Source organism: Neoarius graeffei, chromosome 20 (assembly GCF_027579695.1).
Source record: "Neoarius graeffei isolate fNeoGra1 chromosome 20, fNeoGra1.pri, whole genome shotgun sequence".
Lineage (NCBI taxonomy): Eukaryota > Metazoa > Chordata > Actinopteri > Siluriformes > Ariidae > Neoarius > Neoarius graeffei.
The window spans coordinates 32,444,434-32,461,543 of NC_083588.1; the positions used below are offsets into that span (position 1 = coordinate 32,444,434).

A 17,110-nucleotide genomic window follows, 5' to 3' on the forward strand; every position below is an offset into this window, starting at 1 on the left:
AATCATCACATGAACATGTAGCAGAATAGTGGTTAATTCATTGTTTCTGTTTTAGAAAGCACATGACTGCTACCTGCTAGCTATTCATGCAGCAAAACCTCATATAATGTATATTCAGCATTAGAGATGCTTTTAAAACTAATCTTGAACTTTTTCTTTATCTATGTGTCATACGTGGAAGCTTGAAACACTTTTTTCTTTCCTTTGTAGCCACCCAAGGCTGGTTCTGGTACATTAAATTGGAATAACCAGATGAACCTGGAATGGATTGGTCAAAAGAATTATATATATATATATATATATATATATATATATATATATATATATATATATATATATATATATATAATGACAAAATATTTGCAATTTCACATTACAATTTAAGATCTATGCCCTGGGATGTTGCTGATTGTTTTCGAAATATTGAAAATGGTGACTCACTTCTTGGAGCAGAGGATTCTGGGAAGGGTGAGCAGGCCCCTTTAACCTGTTGATTCACCACTGCCACATCTTATTTTGGAGAATAATTGCCTTTATTCTATCCTCATTCACTGGATATAAGCAATTGCGTGCTCTGATTGGCTACTCTACTACTAGGCTATCAGCTCATAGACTGTGAGTAGAGAAAAATAAAATGGTGGAGTGTGTTGCTGAACCAACTGAGGGCAAAATAAAAACTCTACTCAAAAACAAACCCCCCCAAAAATACAAAAAAAGCAACAAAATATATAATGAAAGTATTTAATGGTAAGAATGTATCTTTTTATTTTTTTCAGTAATTATTATTTTAGTGGCAGCACAGTGGTGTAGTGGTTAGCACTGTTGCCTCACAGCAAGAACGTCCTGGGTTCAAGCCCAGCAGCCGACGAGGGCCTTTCTGTGTGGAGTTTGCATGTTCTTCCCGTGTCTGTGTGGGTTTCTTCCGGGTGCTCCGGTTTCCCCCACAGTCCAAAGACATGTAAGTTAGGTTAAGTGGAGGCTCTAAATTGACCATAAGTGTGAATGGTTGTTTGTGTCTATGTGTCAGCCCTGTGATGACCTGGCAACTTGTCCAGGGTGTACCCCACCTCTCACCCATAGTCAGCTGGGATAAGCTCCAGCTTGCCTGCGACCCTGTACAGGGTAAGCGGCTACAGATAATTGATGAATATCATTATAGCATTTTTCACAAATTGCTACTGTCATTTTGCGGGTTTGTTTATATTCTAAATGGAAATGATTTTGTCTGACATTTTGTATAAAGATTTTATTTATCAAATTTGCAAAAAATAAAAATAAAAATGCTCTGTTTCTCAAAATCCAGTGAATGTGGATATAATAAAACAGTTATTCCACTCAATCTTGTCGTACATGGCTTATAGCCAGGTCATGTATGACTTGATTTCATGGAATGGCTGTTAATTATTTGAGCATTGTAGTTTTATTACAGGGCGGCACGGTGGTTTAGTGGTTAGCGCTGTCGTCTCACAGCAAGAAGGTCCGGGTTCGAGCCCCGTGGCCGATGAGGGCCTTTCTGTGCGGAGTTTGCATGTTCTCCCCGTGTCCGCGTGGGTTTCCTCCGGGTGCTCCGGTTTCCCCCACAGTCCAAAGACATGCAGGTTAGGTTAACTGGTGACTCTAAATTGACCGTAGGTGTGAATGTGAGTGTGAATGGTTGTCTGTGTCTATGTGTCAGCCCTGTGATGACCTGGTGACTTGTCCAGGGTGTACCCCGCCTTTCGCCCGTAGTCAGCTGGGATAGGCTCCAGCTTGCCTGCGACCCTGTAGAAGGATAAAGTGGCTAGAGATAATGAGATGAGAATGAGTTTTATTACAATATAAAGTCTGCTATCACTGCAACCTTTAGAGAAACCATTCATGTACTGTACATGTAATATTAGAAAAGATGGAGTTTGATGGTGGTCAGAGAATGAATAGTATTCATCTAATGGAAGTAAATAGACTGTTTACTTTTTGTAGGCTGGTGAATTCAACATGGTGGACAATCAGAATTAAGTGGTTAAAACCTTAATCACTGATCTGTGACTCTGTGTTTGAAATGAAGTACTCAAAAGATCCACAAATAGCTGATTATTTCTAAACTCACTTTAAATTCACTCACTGTCAGAACAATCCACCTATGAAGTGATCTTTTTTATTTTTGGGGGGAGGATTTGGGATTTGCATGTACCGTATGTCATGTTGTCACAGAGACCGATTTGTGAATCAGATGATTCAGAATCGTGCTCGGTTCAGTTAGTGATTCTTCGCACTGAGTCATTCGGACAACATGATTCATTGCTAAATGTAAGCCACGGAGAGGAAAATGGTGGCGAGCACTCGCGTACAGAAGCTGCTCCGTCGATACAAACTTGCCATTGCTGCCGCTTTAACAATTCTTCTGATTCAAGGTTTGGTGGTATGGAGTCTTCGGAGTCTGGAGGAAGGAGAGGCCGAGGTAAGGTGTTTATTATCAGCTCAGTTACAAATGGTGCTGCTGTGTGGAAGCTAGCGGGGTTCAGTGAGACTTTGGTCCGGAGTTAGCTAGCTAGCTAAACTTAGCACACAGAGAGATAAGCTGCGAATTGTGTTAATGTGTTTTGCCGGTAAAAGGATTAGCAAGCGTATACTGAATTTTATTATAAACTGTTTATTAACCCTGAGCGGTGAGGTGGAGGTATGCTAACTGTCAGATATTCGTGTGTAACTGGAGGTGAAATTTAAATGCCGGGGTGTGAGCCCTGGCTCAGAATAATAACTAATAAAAATACACCGGAGTCGTGTGTAAGTGGAGTCTACTACTCATAATAATAATTCAGCAATTTGATCTTGTTCGTAATTTTCCCCCTTGAATTTGAATAGCGCTTAGTACGTTACTTCTTATCACCAGATAATGTACTATCTACAATACTATAAGCAGGGGTAGTGCGGTTCGATATTTTCACGGTGTGATAACCTGGTCAACAAATATCACGGTTTCAGCGTATCAATATTAATCATCCCATGGAAAACACACAAGTTGGTGGTGAAAATTTAAAGGGACCTGCTGTAGAAAACTTCTTTAATTTTCTTTTAAGAAATAAGATATGTCCTCAAGCAACCAAAACATACCAAAGTGGACCGTTACCTTCCCAGTCTGTAATGGCCATAGAAAGAAAATAGGCAGAGAGAACAGGCCAGTTACAAAAGTGCATCCTTATTCCTTTTATTTTTATGGTACTGCCTGTAACAATCTGAGTTAAGAAGATGAAGCCATCTACCTAGTTCTTCAGCAAATAATACCTGGAAGGAACAAGTGGAGATGGTAGAGAGAAAACACATGCTGTTCCAGGATGCACTAAAGAAAAGTCTGCATGTTCTTCCAACGTGTCCAGTGAGCGCCTGCTGACCTGTGAAAATATGTCCGACCAGGTGTAAATCTCTGACCAGTCCGGACCGCTTCTGTAGGTTGTGGCACTGGTTTGGTGTCAGTGCCTTCGTTTTCCTCTTCTGACTCAGGTTCATGCGTGTAAGGCTGTAATCCTGGCACAGAAGTCATTGCTTACGTCTCGGAGTTTGAGCTACAATTCTACAATGACTGAGTTCTTGTTTAAATATGTCAGCCAATCAGAGTGAAGGTATTTACATATTTAATATTTAAAACCAGACCTGCAAAATGAACCCGTCTTATCCTGGAGGGTTTTCATATCAGGTTAAATGGCATGAGGAAAAAGAACCAAGGTGTTTTTCAAATAAAAAAAAAAAAAGCTTGCAAACTTTTTACAAAAGCATCTTAGGGAATAATATTAAATAATTGAAAATTGTATGGCATGTCCCTTTTAAGTGTTATTCAGACTGGATAAGATTTCTGGACATGTGTTTTTAAGTAATGCTGTGAATTTTAAATTTGGGGAAAGTTGCAGTCGGACACAAAAGGAATGAGGGCCACTGAAATAAGGAACTCGATGAAGTAAAAAAAAAAATGAGTGGGGAGATGCCAATAGGCAGAAATGTATTTTAATCTTCAAAAGTCATATTTGATGGAACTCACAAATATTAATGATTGTGAAAGTGGTTCACATCTGCTTTGTCTGTTGTGCAATTGATGACAATCGAAAAAGTGTTTGAAATTCATGGCATAAAAGCTGTGATTATTTACAAATTGTTTTGATTGTTTACTATGGAAAGATTCTCACACAGTAATCTGAGTGAAAGGGATTGGTTGTGCTGAAATGCAGAATGTAATGGTAAGTGTTGGGAATGTGCTGACGCGTCTCCACTAACAGCGATGGAACTGGCTTGAATTGAATTAGTCTCTCGTGTTACTTGCTATCTACTTCATTTGCACTTTACATAGTATGCAATCAAAAACATTGACAAAGTGTGTGTGATTTAAAAGATCACTTTTATTTTTCTTTTTAGCTGAGTCTGGACCTGTTTCAGTACACATCATTTACAGTTACAGGTACAGATCCGCTGAGATGACATTGGAATGTGTAGCTAAAAGTGAGATGCCGCCAAAAGTCTGTGCAGTGAAACCTGATATACGATTTGCAGCTCTCCTGAATGAAGTGCCAGCTGTCAGTGTAGATCTTTGGAAAAGATAAGTGGTTAATGCTGACATTGCTAATATTTGCGTGAGAGCTGAAGGGTGGGCCGATTAGCTTTATACAAAACCGGATCATGCTCATGGAGACCTTTACTTGAGTGATTACTGTCCCTGATTAACTTGTCATGAGATGATGCCAATAAAATCTAGGCTGAATTCTACGCCATAATGTGTTCTCTGTATTAGATTATACAGGTTAGAGCTTCTATAACAGACTTGCTTTTAAAGAAAATGATGTTCCACTGACGTCATCAATCAGCAAGGTCCTGGGCTTGTACAAAAAAAGGGGTCGTGTCAGCAAGCATTCTTGAAAGTGAGTTTGATGTAAAGAGGATATCTTTCTTTATGTATCAACAGTTTCATTCTTTCTATAGTATTTGTAGCTGTCCTTCTGATGGTGTCTGCCTATTGTTGGCTTTGAGCTGAGCATCGTAGCAGCAGTCACACTGAGATTGTAATCAGCAATGCATTTTAATCAAATATTTCTGACCCTGCCATTGTTACTTTTGTAACAATGGCAGTAAATCAGGTGCTGGTGACAGCAGATCTCAAGCCATGACCAAAAATAAACTCATGATGTGCAGGTTTAGTTTCGGATAGCAAAATGGGCCCAAAACTGTACAGTGTAAACCCAGCTTATTTGATAAAGTCTGAAGCTTGCATTCTCTCCTTAAACTTTCAACAGCTTTCCTCGTAATTAGCCCTCCTGGGTGCACAATCTTGTCACATCTCTCTCTCTCTCTCTCTCTCTCTCTCTCCCCCCAAATAGCAGCAGTGACTTAAGGTAAGGGGCTTGATCAGATTGGACACCCTGAGGAAAATGACACTGCACATCCTGCCTGCATGCTCACTCACAAGCTGTTCCAATGTATTCTGTGCGATAAGGGTGAAGCCGTGGTTCAAGACAGCCGTCTCGCTAATGGGTAGAATTTTGCTGTTTTAAGCAGGTTGTGGTGGCTGAGATGCAGTGTGAGCCCTCGTGAAACGTGCTGTCACCCACGATGAGGAGTAGGTGCAGGGGAATTGCGTGACAGCTGTGAGCTGTTGTCTTCACTCAAGCTGGTAGGATGCTGCAGAACATAATGGTTCTGACAGGAGTTAAAGTCATGGGCTCATGAGGGGAAAAAAGCTGTTTATCATATGCTGTCATTTTCTCTGCTTGTGCATGAGGCACTGGCAAGGCTTTCCTACCAGAGTGGGGGTTACGACTCGGCTTCTCGCTGGGCAAATACACTCAGTGTGATGGCTAGGTGATGAAAGAGCTCATTGATTCACAGCTTGAGAACACAGAAGGAATGAAATACTTCACATTACTGTGGTGACCCTTATTACCTGTGTGCTATAAGATGCATGTGGCAAAAGTATGAACGAATCAGCACCACGTGATTTAGGCCAAGTTTACATTAGACCGTATCTGTCTCGTTTTCTTGGCGGGTGCACTGTCCATTTACATTAAACCGCCTGGAAACGCCGGGAAACGGGAATCCGCCAGGGTCCACATATTCAATCCAGATCGTGTCTGATCCGGTGCTGTTTAAACATTGAGAATACGGGGATACGCTGTGCTGAGCTCTAGCTGGCGTCGTCATTGGACAACGTCACTGTGACATCCACCTTCCTGATTCGCTGGCATTGGACATGTGACGTGACTGCTGAAAAACGGCGCGGACTTCCGCCTTGTATCACCTTTCATTAAAGAGTATAAAAGTATGAAAATACTGCAAATACTGATGCAAATACTGCCCATTGTGTAGTTATGATTGTCTTTAGGCTTGCCATCCTTCCACTTGCAAGTGGGAAGTGATATGCGCTGGGATCTCACACACAGCGGCTCAGTCCCGAATCACAGCTTGTGCACTACACTCGTGCGCTCTGTGAGCTGCGCAGGGCCGGAGTGCGCACCCTCCAGAGGGCACTCGCTGTTCAGGGCGGAGTGATTTGGAACGCAGGATGCCTGCGGAGCCGAGCATATCCGTGTATTGGTGTTGCTGTGTGCACGCGAATCGTGTATTGGCATTGCTGTGTGCACACTAATCGTTTTAAAAACATTAATCTGATGATCTGCTGATACGGTCTAATGTAAACATGGGCTTAAAGGTGCAATAGGCAATTTTACAGTTCTTAAAAAAAAAAAAACCTGGAAAATACACTCAGGCCCTGTCCACACGGCAACGGATTCAGGTGAATCTGATAAAATTGTTTATCGTTTCGGCCTGGCGTCCACACAGCACCGGCGTTTTGGGTGCCCCAAAACGAAATCTTTTGAGAACGGGTTCCAGAGTGGAAAGATCTGGCAACGGCGCCGTTGCGAAGTCATCTGGATGAGTAGAACGGATGTGTTTATGATGACGTCACAACCACATGTGCTTCACGCCGGGTAGAAGTGTAACGAACTCTATGCGAGTTGTCAACAAATCCTATAACTTGGTTCATGAAACGCGCTTACAAAATATTTTCACTGTGAATATTTATTGTGTAATGGTGCAAAGTGAGAGAGAGAGAGAGAATAGCCCTTAGGGCAGAGTCAATCCCGCCAGCAAAAATAGGGGAAAAAAAAGGAGCGATCTCACCTCTTCAGATGTTGGTTTAAGTCCTACAATACATTCCTCAAAAAGGGCGTAGAAGAACAAATTAATCCATCAACGTGTAGCATTCAATTTATTCCGGACCATTAAAGACGCCGCCTTCCGCGTAGAATCATACATCATCCTCGCCGCCATATTGGATGGGGCAAAGCGGAGAATAAAGATGCGTCATTCATGTGCTGCGTTTAATTGTACCAACAGGTTTGCTGTCCAAACGAGATCACATGGGATTACCTTTCACGGGTGAGACTGGAAAAATACTTTTCGTTGTATTTGGTCATTATAACGTAATTTAACGAACAGATTTTTCTGACTGTGGCTAATATGAAGTCTCGCGCATAATAGTTTATGCGCATGCATCCTTCTATTATTCTGGTGTTTCCGATGGGACCGTCTTACAGCGCACCTAGAGGTGTGGCATGTGTATTGCATCGTTTTCAGCAAGCGTTGTGTTGCCATATGTACCTGATATTTTACTGATCCGTTGCCCATGTGGATGCGATATTTAATTTTATTTTTTTTAAATCTCGTTGCCGTTGTCGTGTGGATGTAGCCTCAGTGGCCACTTTATTAGGAATGCCCATACACCTGCTGTTTTATGCAGTTCTATAATCAGCCAATCCCTTGACAGCAGTGCAGTGCATAAAATCATGCAGATATAAATCAAGAGCTTCAGTTAATGTTCACTTCAAACATTAGAATGGGGAAAATTGTGATCTCTGTGGCAAGGGTGTTGGTGCCAGATGGATTGGTTTGAGTATTTCAGAATCTGCTGATCTCCTGGGGTTTTCACACACAACAGTCTCTAGAGTTTACACAGAATGGTGCGAAAAACAAAAAACATTGAATGAGCAACAGTTCTGTGGGTGGAAATGTCTTGTTGATAAGAGAGGTCAGAGGAAAATGGCCAGATTGGTTTGAGCTGCCAGGAAGGATATAGTAACTCGTATCACTTTTTACAACCATGGTGAGCACAAAAGCATCTCAGCATGCAACAGCAGAAGACCACATTGGGTTCCACTCCTGCCAAACCAAGAACAGGAATCTTAGAATGAAGAACAAGTTCCTATTAAGAAACAACGTCCTAACAAGTTCCTATTAAGCCAGTGAGTGTATGTAGAACATGAAAAATAATTGGTTAAGTAATGGGAGTGGAAATATATTATGTAGTTGAGAACCATTTGGAAAACTGTGGTCCGGAGTGAACCGCCAGTGTGTTTACATGGGCTTTCTGTTAGTTTTTTCTAGACACTCCCGAACACTCCTACACTTCACCCCAACACCTTTTTACACCTGTCTCAGTGTGTTGGGAATGGACAGCATGGTGGACTCTAGTAAAGGCTGAACTACACATGCACAAGATGGCTGCTGCATATATCCTGGTGTGTCACTTGCACATCCTCAAAAATTAACACGGTGCATCTGTGTGGTGCACTACTAGAGTAGTGCACCACACCAGAGGCAGTATAGCAACATGTTACACTGTCCACAGCTGCATAAACAAACAGATGCTGTCTGGAATGACTACATGCATGTGTACAATACCAGTCAAAAGTTTGGACACACCTACTCATTCATAGGTTTTTCTGTATTTTGACTATTTTCTACATCGTAGAACAATACTGAAGACATCAAAACTATGAGATAACATATGGAACATAATTCCATATAGATCGTAAACAAAGTGTTAGAAAACAAAATATGAAATCTAAAATACAGTTAAGTCCATAAATATTTGGACAGAGGCAACATTTTTCTAATTTTGGTTCTGTACATTACCACAATGAATTGTGAACAAAACAATTCAGATGCAGTTGAAGTTCAGACTTTCAGCTTTAATTCAGTGGGTTGAACAAAATGATTTCATAAAAACGTGAGGAACTAAAGCATTTTTTAAACACAATCCCTTCATTCCAGGGGCTCAAAAGTAATTGGACAAATTAAATAATTGTAAATAAAATGTTCATTTCTAATACTTGGTTGAAAACCCTTTGTTGGCAATGACTGCCTGAAGTCTTGAACTCATGGACATCACCAGACGCTGTGTTTCCTCCTTTTTAATGCTCTGCCAGGCCTTTACTGCAGCGGTTTTCAGTTGCTGTTTGTTTGTGGGCCTTTATGTCTGAAGTTTAGTCTTTAACAAGTGAAATGCATGCTCAATTGGGTTGAGATCAGGTGACTGACTTGGCCATTCAAGAATATTCCACTTCTTTGCTTTAATAAACTCCTGGGTTGCTTTGGCTTTATGTTTTGGGTCATTGTCCATCTGTATTATGAAATGTCGACCAATCAGTTTGGCTGCATTTGAGCACACAGTATGTCTCTGAATACCTCAGAATTCATCCGGCTGCTTCTGTCCTGTGTCACATCATCAATAAACACTAGTGACCCAGTGCCACTGGCAGCCATGCATGCCCAAGCCATCACACTGCCTCTGCCGTGTTTTACAGATGATGTGGTATGCTTTGGATCATGAGCTGTACCACACCTTTGCCATACTTTTTTCTTTCCATCATTCTGGTAGAGGTTGATCTTGGTTTCATCTGTCCAAAGAATGTTGTTCCAGAACTGTGCTGGCTTGTTTAGATGTTTTTTAGCAAAGTCCAATCTAGCCTTTTTATTCTTGAGGCTTATGAGTGGCTTGCACCGTGTAGTGAACCCTGTGTATTTTCTTTCATGCAGTCTTCTCTTTATGGTAGATTTGGATATTGATACGCCTACCTCCTAGAGAGTGTTGTTCACTTGGTTGGCTGTTGTGAAGGGGTTTCTCTTCTCCATGGAAATTATTCTGCGATCATCCACTACTGTTGTCTTCTGTGAGTGTCCAGGTCTTTTTGCATTGATGAGTTCACCAGTTCTTTCTTTCTTTCTTTCTTTCTTTCTTTCTTTCTTTCTTTCTTTCTTTCTTTCTTTCTTTCTTTCTTTCTTTCTTTCTTTCGATGTACCAAACTGTAGATTTTGCCACTCCTAATATTGTAGCAATTTCTCAGATGGGTTTTTTTCTGTTTTAGCAGCTTAAGGATGGCTTGTTTCACCTGCATGGAGAGCCCCTTTGACCGCATGTTTTCTTCACAGCAAAATCTCCCAAATGCAAACCCCACACCTCAAATCAACTCCAGGCCTTTTATCTGCTTAATTGAGAATGACATAACGAAGGAATTTTCCACACCTGCCCATGAAATAGCCTTTGAGTCAATTGTCCAATGACTTTTGGTCCCTTTAAAAACAGGGTGGCACATGTTAAGGAGCTGAAACTCCTAAACCCTTCATGCAATTTTAATGTGGATACCCTCAAATGAAAGCTGAAAGTCTGGACTTTATGTCCATGTCCATTATATAACTATAACTTGAATATGTTTCAGTAAACAGTTAAAAAAACAAAATTTGTGTCAGTGTCCAAATATATATGGACCTTACTATATGAAACAAAGTAGCCACGTTGACGATGCTTTTCACACTATTGGCATTATCTTCACCAGCTTCATGAGGGAGTCACCTGGACTGCTTTTCAATTAACAGGTGTGCCTCGTCAAAAGTTAATTAATGCAATTTCTTGCCTTCTTGATGCATTTGAGATCAAATAGCAAATAAGAATACAGTAAATGGCCCTATTCTACAACTGTAGTAATGCATATTATGCCAAAAATGGCTCAACTAAGTAAAGAGAAATGACATCTATCATTGCTTTAAGTCATGACGTGCCTTTTAATTAATAAAAATAAAGAAAAAACATTGAATTAGGTGTGTCTAAACTTTTGAATGGTACTGTATGTAGTATTCTAGATTGAGTATTAATACTATAATGGTTTTCCTATCATAGTGTTTGATTTTGATAAAAATCTTAAACCTACTGAAAGGTCTGTCAGGGCTGGACATTAAAGACTACCCAATTTCCCGGGGCAAGTGAAACATGCACTCGGGCAAGTGGGATATGTCCCCGACATGCCCGACTGGGCAAGTTGGAATGAGCACCACAAAAATTAGGCTTTTTGATCTTTTATTTCAGTTCCTAAAAGCATTCCTCACTACGTATCTGCCATTATTTCTTGGCTGTTTTCTTAGTCTCGGTTTCATTTACTGCTTTGCAAGTTATTTTATATACCCCCGCTGTTGTAGTATGGTACGTGTACTGTTTATATAATACCCCTTGTGTATGACCTCACACATCACATGATAATTACAGCTGGGGTCAGACAGACACTGTCTTTCATACAAGCAAGGCCTTCAATATGGTTAATTTTTGCACTGTTTTTGCTTGTTCAAACAGAGAAATAGATAAAAGGCATTACCGTCTCCCCGCTATCAAGAAAAACGTTAACAAATAGAAGCAAATGCTTCAAGAACAACGGGGAAATGAGTGGTTAAAGAATACGAGGAGAGGAGCTCAGCCTGAAAACTCCAGAGAAATTCAGGATTGTATTTAAAATGTATTTTACAAAAACAGAAAGTCAGAAGTAAGGATGGAAGTTTGCTTAAGAATCTAGTTTTATTATTTTTTTCTGCTCGCGTTCAAGTTAGCTCCTTCATGAAAGTGTTTGATTTTCTTCCAGGTGAAGACACTTCCTTATTTGACACAGAAAACCCAGATTGGTTTCAAACAACTTGGGCATAAAAAACTCAACAAGGAGTGACATGCGCGATAAATCCTGAAAGAACAGAACAGGTTAAGAGCAGAGAGAGCTGGAGCTTTATTTCTGTTTTCAGAGGAACACAGTCCTGTGCAAAATATTTATATATCGTTTTTTTTTTTTTTAAATTGTTACATCATCCACCTCTAGGCTTTAAAAAAACAAAAAACCCACACTGCGTCATGACAGACTGGCTGCACTGATTCAGTTACAGGTTGCCAGGTCTGTATGAAACACCCACAACCTACGCACTAAATCATTTTAAACTCAAACATTATCCTGTCCGTCATGACACGGTACTTTTTTTTTTTTTTTTTTTTATTAGACCTAGAGGTGGATGATGTAACAAAAAAAGAAAGGGGGACCCCCGATATAAATGTTCTCAAAGGCAGTTTTTCTTCCTACAAACTTTATAGTTTTCTTTGAGTTCTACGTTCTCAAGTAATGAACCTACAGAGTAATGAACCTATAGAGTTCTACACAAACACACTGCACTTTACAACAGCTGCATGCATGTGAAATGGAAATAAATCGACTAAGGCAGGAAAAACTATTTTGGATAAAATTGTCAGTTACAAGTAAAAAGTAATCAAACTTAATAAACTTAATCAATAACCAAACTTCAACTCAATGTGTGATCTTAATTTAATGTTGCAATTCACAACTATTCTATGGGTTTCCTAAAAAAAAAAAAGTAGTACTCGCAAAATAGGGGGCAAGTGATAATATATTGGGGGGGGGGGGGGGGGGGGTCAAGTGATAATATTGGGGGGGAGGGAGTTAGTCTGGCTAATGCAACTTCAAAGCTCCGCTTTAAGCTTTGTCACAGCCTTTTCTGGCTTCGACCAGTAGCAAACTGAGGCATTTCAGGGAGGCGGGTCAACCACGCGCTTTGGGAAACGGTTGGGCTTAATATCTATGCCAGACCAATGCTCGCAGAGCTTTGAAGTTGCATTAGCCAGACTAGGGCCCAGGCTGGGAGGGAGTAGAAATTAACCCCTGCTTGCCCCCCCCCCAGGGCAAGTGGGTTTAAAAGTTAATGTCGAGCCCTGTGAGTACCAGTTGTCTGAATGCTCTGGATTAGTAAATATTTGAGTGTATAGTGAGGGTTTTTGGGCTTTGATTTGGAGACACAGATCATGACAGCAATTGAAACAACAAGCAGAAAGTTTTAAAAAGAAATTGAGCTTGTTTTTTTTTTTTTTTTTAATATCACTAAATATAGGGCGGCACGGTGGTGTAGTGGTTAGCGCTGTCGCCTCACAGCAAGAAGGTCCTGGGTTCGAGCCCCGGGGCCGGCGAGGGCCTTTCTGTGTGGAGTTTGCATGTTCTCCCCGTGTCCGCGTGGGTTTCCTCCGGGTGCTCCGGTTTCCCCCACAGTCCAAAGACATGCAGGTTAGGTTAACTGGTGACTCTAAATTGACCGTAGGTGTGAATGTGAGTGTGAATGGTTGTCTGTGTCTATGTGTCAGCCCTGCGATGACCTGGCGACTTGTCCAGGGTGTACCCCGCCTTTCGCCTGTAGTCAGCTGGGATAGGCTCCAGCTTGCCTGCGACCCTGTAGAAGGATAAAGCGGCTAGAGATAATGAGATGAGATGAGATCACTAACTATTAAAGCTTGACTTGGAAACTAGATGGACCGAGATATTTTGGCACAGATGTGTCATCTAGTGGATGTTGCTTTTAATCCTCCAGAAGTACATACTTAGTCATGTTGTCTGTTGTTGCCCAAATGAGTGGGAGTTCCCTTTTGAGTCTGGTTCCTCTTGAGGTTTCTTCCTCATGTCGTCTGAGGGAGTTTTCCCTTGCCGCCATCACCACAGGCTTGCTCATTGTGGATAGATTAGGGATAAAATTAGCTCATGTCTTAAGTCATTCAAATTCTGTAAAGCTGCTTTGGAACAATGTCTATTGTTAAAAGCACTATACAAACTTGACTTGACATACAAAGCAGCTGCGTGCATGCACGGACACGTGGGGAAATATGAGGTATATTTGCACCTTGACATCCCTGCAGAACTAGCTTGTGAGCTTAAAGGACATGGGACATGGATTTTTTTCTGGGTATAATTATGTATAAAGGACATAAGAAATGCCATCTAAATCACTGCAGGGCGTCAAAAATGTGAAAATGATCACATTATTCAACTTTTTTATACATCAGCGTAAAACAATGATTCGTTAATTAGCTAGGTGGTCACGTGACCCGTGACATAACAAAAACTTTCCAAGGAGCCAGTGCTTGGGAATCTAATGTAAACAGGTTACCGAAATGGACACCATCGACAGTGACATTCCTGATGTTTCACAGAGATGTGAAGTTAGACCCTATCAATTCGAACCGATAGCTGGAAATTCACATGAACATGGATCTTGTCTTTACTCTGACGGGTCAGATGATTCTGAGAGTGAGAGTTCATTCAATCCCCATGAAACTGAAAGCGGTCGGCTCAATAACACTTCCTGGTAAGTTAAAAACAATTCTGCTCAAAGGCTAATGATCTGTTGAAAGAAGTATTATTTTTGTATCATACATTGAAAGTTCATCATAGATCTAGCTAAAGTCCGTTGCAAGCTAGTTTTTTTTTTGCTGATATTTTTCGAGATTGAGATACAATGCTTCCAGAGTCCGAGATGAAAACATTCAAAATGGCGAAACGAGTCAGAATTATGATAATCAATAATTGATACACCCCAAATTATAATACTAATCCTTACCTCAGCTTTCAGTCGCTTAGCGAATGCACCTCGGCATTTTTCCGCATGAGGCCCATGGTAAAACCACACTTCCAGGAGGGGCTGCCGTCTGCCTCCCAAGCCGGCCAAGAGCGCTCCTTGTCGGGCACGGCCAGGCGGGCGAATGCCCTGGTCCGTCCGCCCTGTCTAAAAAATAATGGTACAACTCCGAGTGAAGGTATCAACGTGCTGTCGAAGCACGCAGAAGGTGTTAGTACACCTGTCATTATAGTGCGGACTTTCCATAGCATAGAAAATCGCCACGTTTCAATTTGTGTAACTGAACTTGTTTCATGTCATTGGTCATATAAACCTATGTAAACAGGAAAAATGCGGAAGAGTTTGGTCGCATCTAACTACAGCCCCAAAAAATACCATTGGCCATGCTGAGCCTAGCTACATTGCTAACAGGAGTGACAGCGCGTCTGACTGTGTCTGACTGACTGGGAGGTCGCGCAAAGCTCGGAGAGGTACGGAGCAGCTCGTCTCAATTCAGAGAAGAGCATATTTCATTATGGAAGTACGGTGGACTGTTCCTATTTAAATGTCCATAATGTTACAGGATTTCTTGACTGTCTCTACAGTTGTAGGAATGTTAGGCCCTGTATATTATGGCGCTATCACTGCCTCCATGAACCCGGCTATACGGCCTCTTAAATTTGGCTTGGCAATTAATATCGCTCAGTACCTGAGTATTAACGTTGAAAGAATCCTCAGTGAAATGGTTCGAACACAGTTTGTGGGAAACAGTAGGTGCAAAGTTTTTTCTACGGCAGTAGTGAGCCCACACTTTCCTCAGCTTCGGGTCCTTGGGGAATGCAAAAAAACTTACTCCAGGGCATTTCCCATTGGAATTATTGCAACCATAAGCAGCACAATACACCATGATGTTCAATGTACGTTAAAGACTATTAAAAACAATTTTCTTGTCATTCACTTCTCCATTCATCTACCCGCTTGTGCTGTGCCCGAAAGTTTTTGTGACATATGATCACGTGACAGCGGCTCTTCCATTTGTAAAATATGCATATCGGCGCTCGAGCAGAAAAGCCATGTAATCACGAATATAATGATTTTGCTGAATTTAATAGATGATTTTGTATTTGTTGATTCAATTAATTCATATTTTTAATGGAAAGAAACTGATATAGCGTGCATTTATGTTTCATGTCCCATGTCCTTTAAAAAAAAATGTAATGATGTAAAACCAGAATAAACACTGGCAGCACTTTTCCAAGATGGAGGAATATATTACTTGTGAAGATGAGGTTGGGTGTGCAGTTACACCAGTGGCGGCTGGTAGTCTTTCAAACGGGAGGCTGGTCGGTTACGATATTTCCAGATTTTAAAAGAAAAAACACATCAATTTTGCCCATACTCTTGCCTCTGATCTGGCTGATTGTTGGCAGGGTCACAAACTGTGAAATAACAGGTTATTTTGGCCCATTAGCCTACTGTCCAATATACATGATGGTGTTGGGGGGGTGTATATTTTAATATTTTATATTTTAAAATTGTGGCATGTTGTTTAAAAATTGATCATTATTGAAAGCAGCTCTTTGTCAGGAACCTCAGCAGTAACAGCAGAGTGTTCTGGAATAGGCACAAGCACTGACCTTGAGGAGCCAAACATAGAGCTGGGTGCCACACATTTCATTCAATGACACTTTCCCTATATTTTACTTATTTTGACTGAGAAATGTTTTATTGACAATTTTGATAACCCTTCACTTTTAATCCAGGTCTGTAGTGTGAAATGTTCTAGGCTGTGTTTTTGTTTAAAAATGTTTTCCAAATTGTAGCTGTGTTTAATTCATATCCAGAAAAATATATATTCCAATATAATATACTCAGCATAAACATTTTAAATAGATTCTATATTTTTGGTCCATCCATGACATATTACTCAGGCATGTGAAATTTCCGCGAAAACGCGGAAATCCGTGCTTTTGAAAGTTAATTTTCGCGTAAAAATGTCATATCCGCGTATTTCAATCTCGTTTAAAAAAAAAAAAAAATTATCGCGAAATTTCGTTTGGTATTCTCCGGATTTTAACTGGGCCCGGAAGTGACGAGATTTCCCGCCATTCTAAGCTCCGTATAGCGACATTGTAGTGACTAAGACAAGCATTATCGAAGCACGCGGTGCGAGGAGTTTGCCATCATCAACATGAAAAACATGGCGAAAGTCAAGTGGAAGTTTTAATGTAGTGCATGAGATCCTAGTGCTTACTGAGAAATTGTCAACTCCAGTGCTATTCATTGCACAAGTATGTACATGTATTTTTTTAATACTGACAATGTTTTTGTTTTAGTGTTCTTTTAAGAGAAATATGTTAAACATTTTAGAGTAGTTTCTATCAGTCATGTGTAATGCTTAGTGTACCTTACTTAAGTGTTCAGTGTTTTTAGTGATATATTTTTCATGTCTCACTAGCTGTATGTTAACTATGCTGATATGATTGAAACATTTAATCCTGATGGACATAAATCTTGTGTATGTAACTGGCAATTCCTTTTGTCACATTATATTGAGAAATTCTGCAACATACAGTGTGTTCTTAATTTGAGTTATTGAAATGATTGACAGTGC

General features: G+C 40.6%; 1 protein-coding gene across 4 annotated transcripts in view; it reads left to right on the forward strand.

Moving 5' to 3' along the window:
* The first annotated feature begins 2,296 nt into the window (after nt 1-2,296).
* The window catches only part of xylt2 (xylosyltransferase II), a 72,297-nt gene continuing 57,483 nt past the window's right edge, over nt 2,297-17,110 (forward strand). For all 4 annotated transcript variants that reach the window (XM_060901507.1, XM_060901510.1, XM_060901509.1 and 1 more), the window contains exon 1: nt 2,297-2,437. In XM_060901507.1, coding sequence (XP_060757490.1) covers nt 2,306-2,437 — 132 coding nt within the window. In that variant the 5' untranslated portion in view covers nt 2,297-2,305. The remainder of the gene's footprint in view (nt 2,438-17,110) is intronic.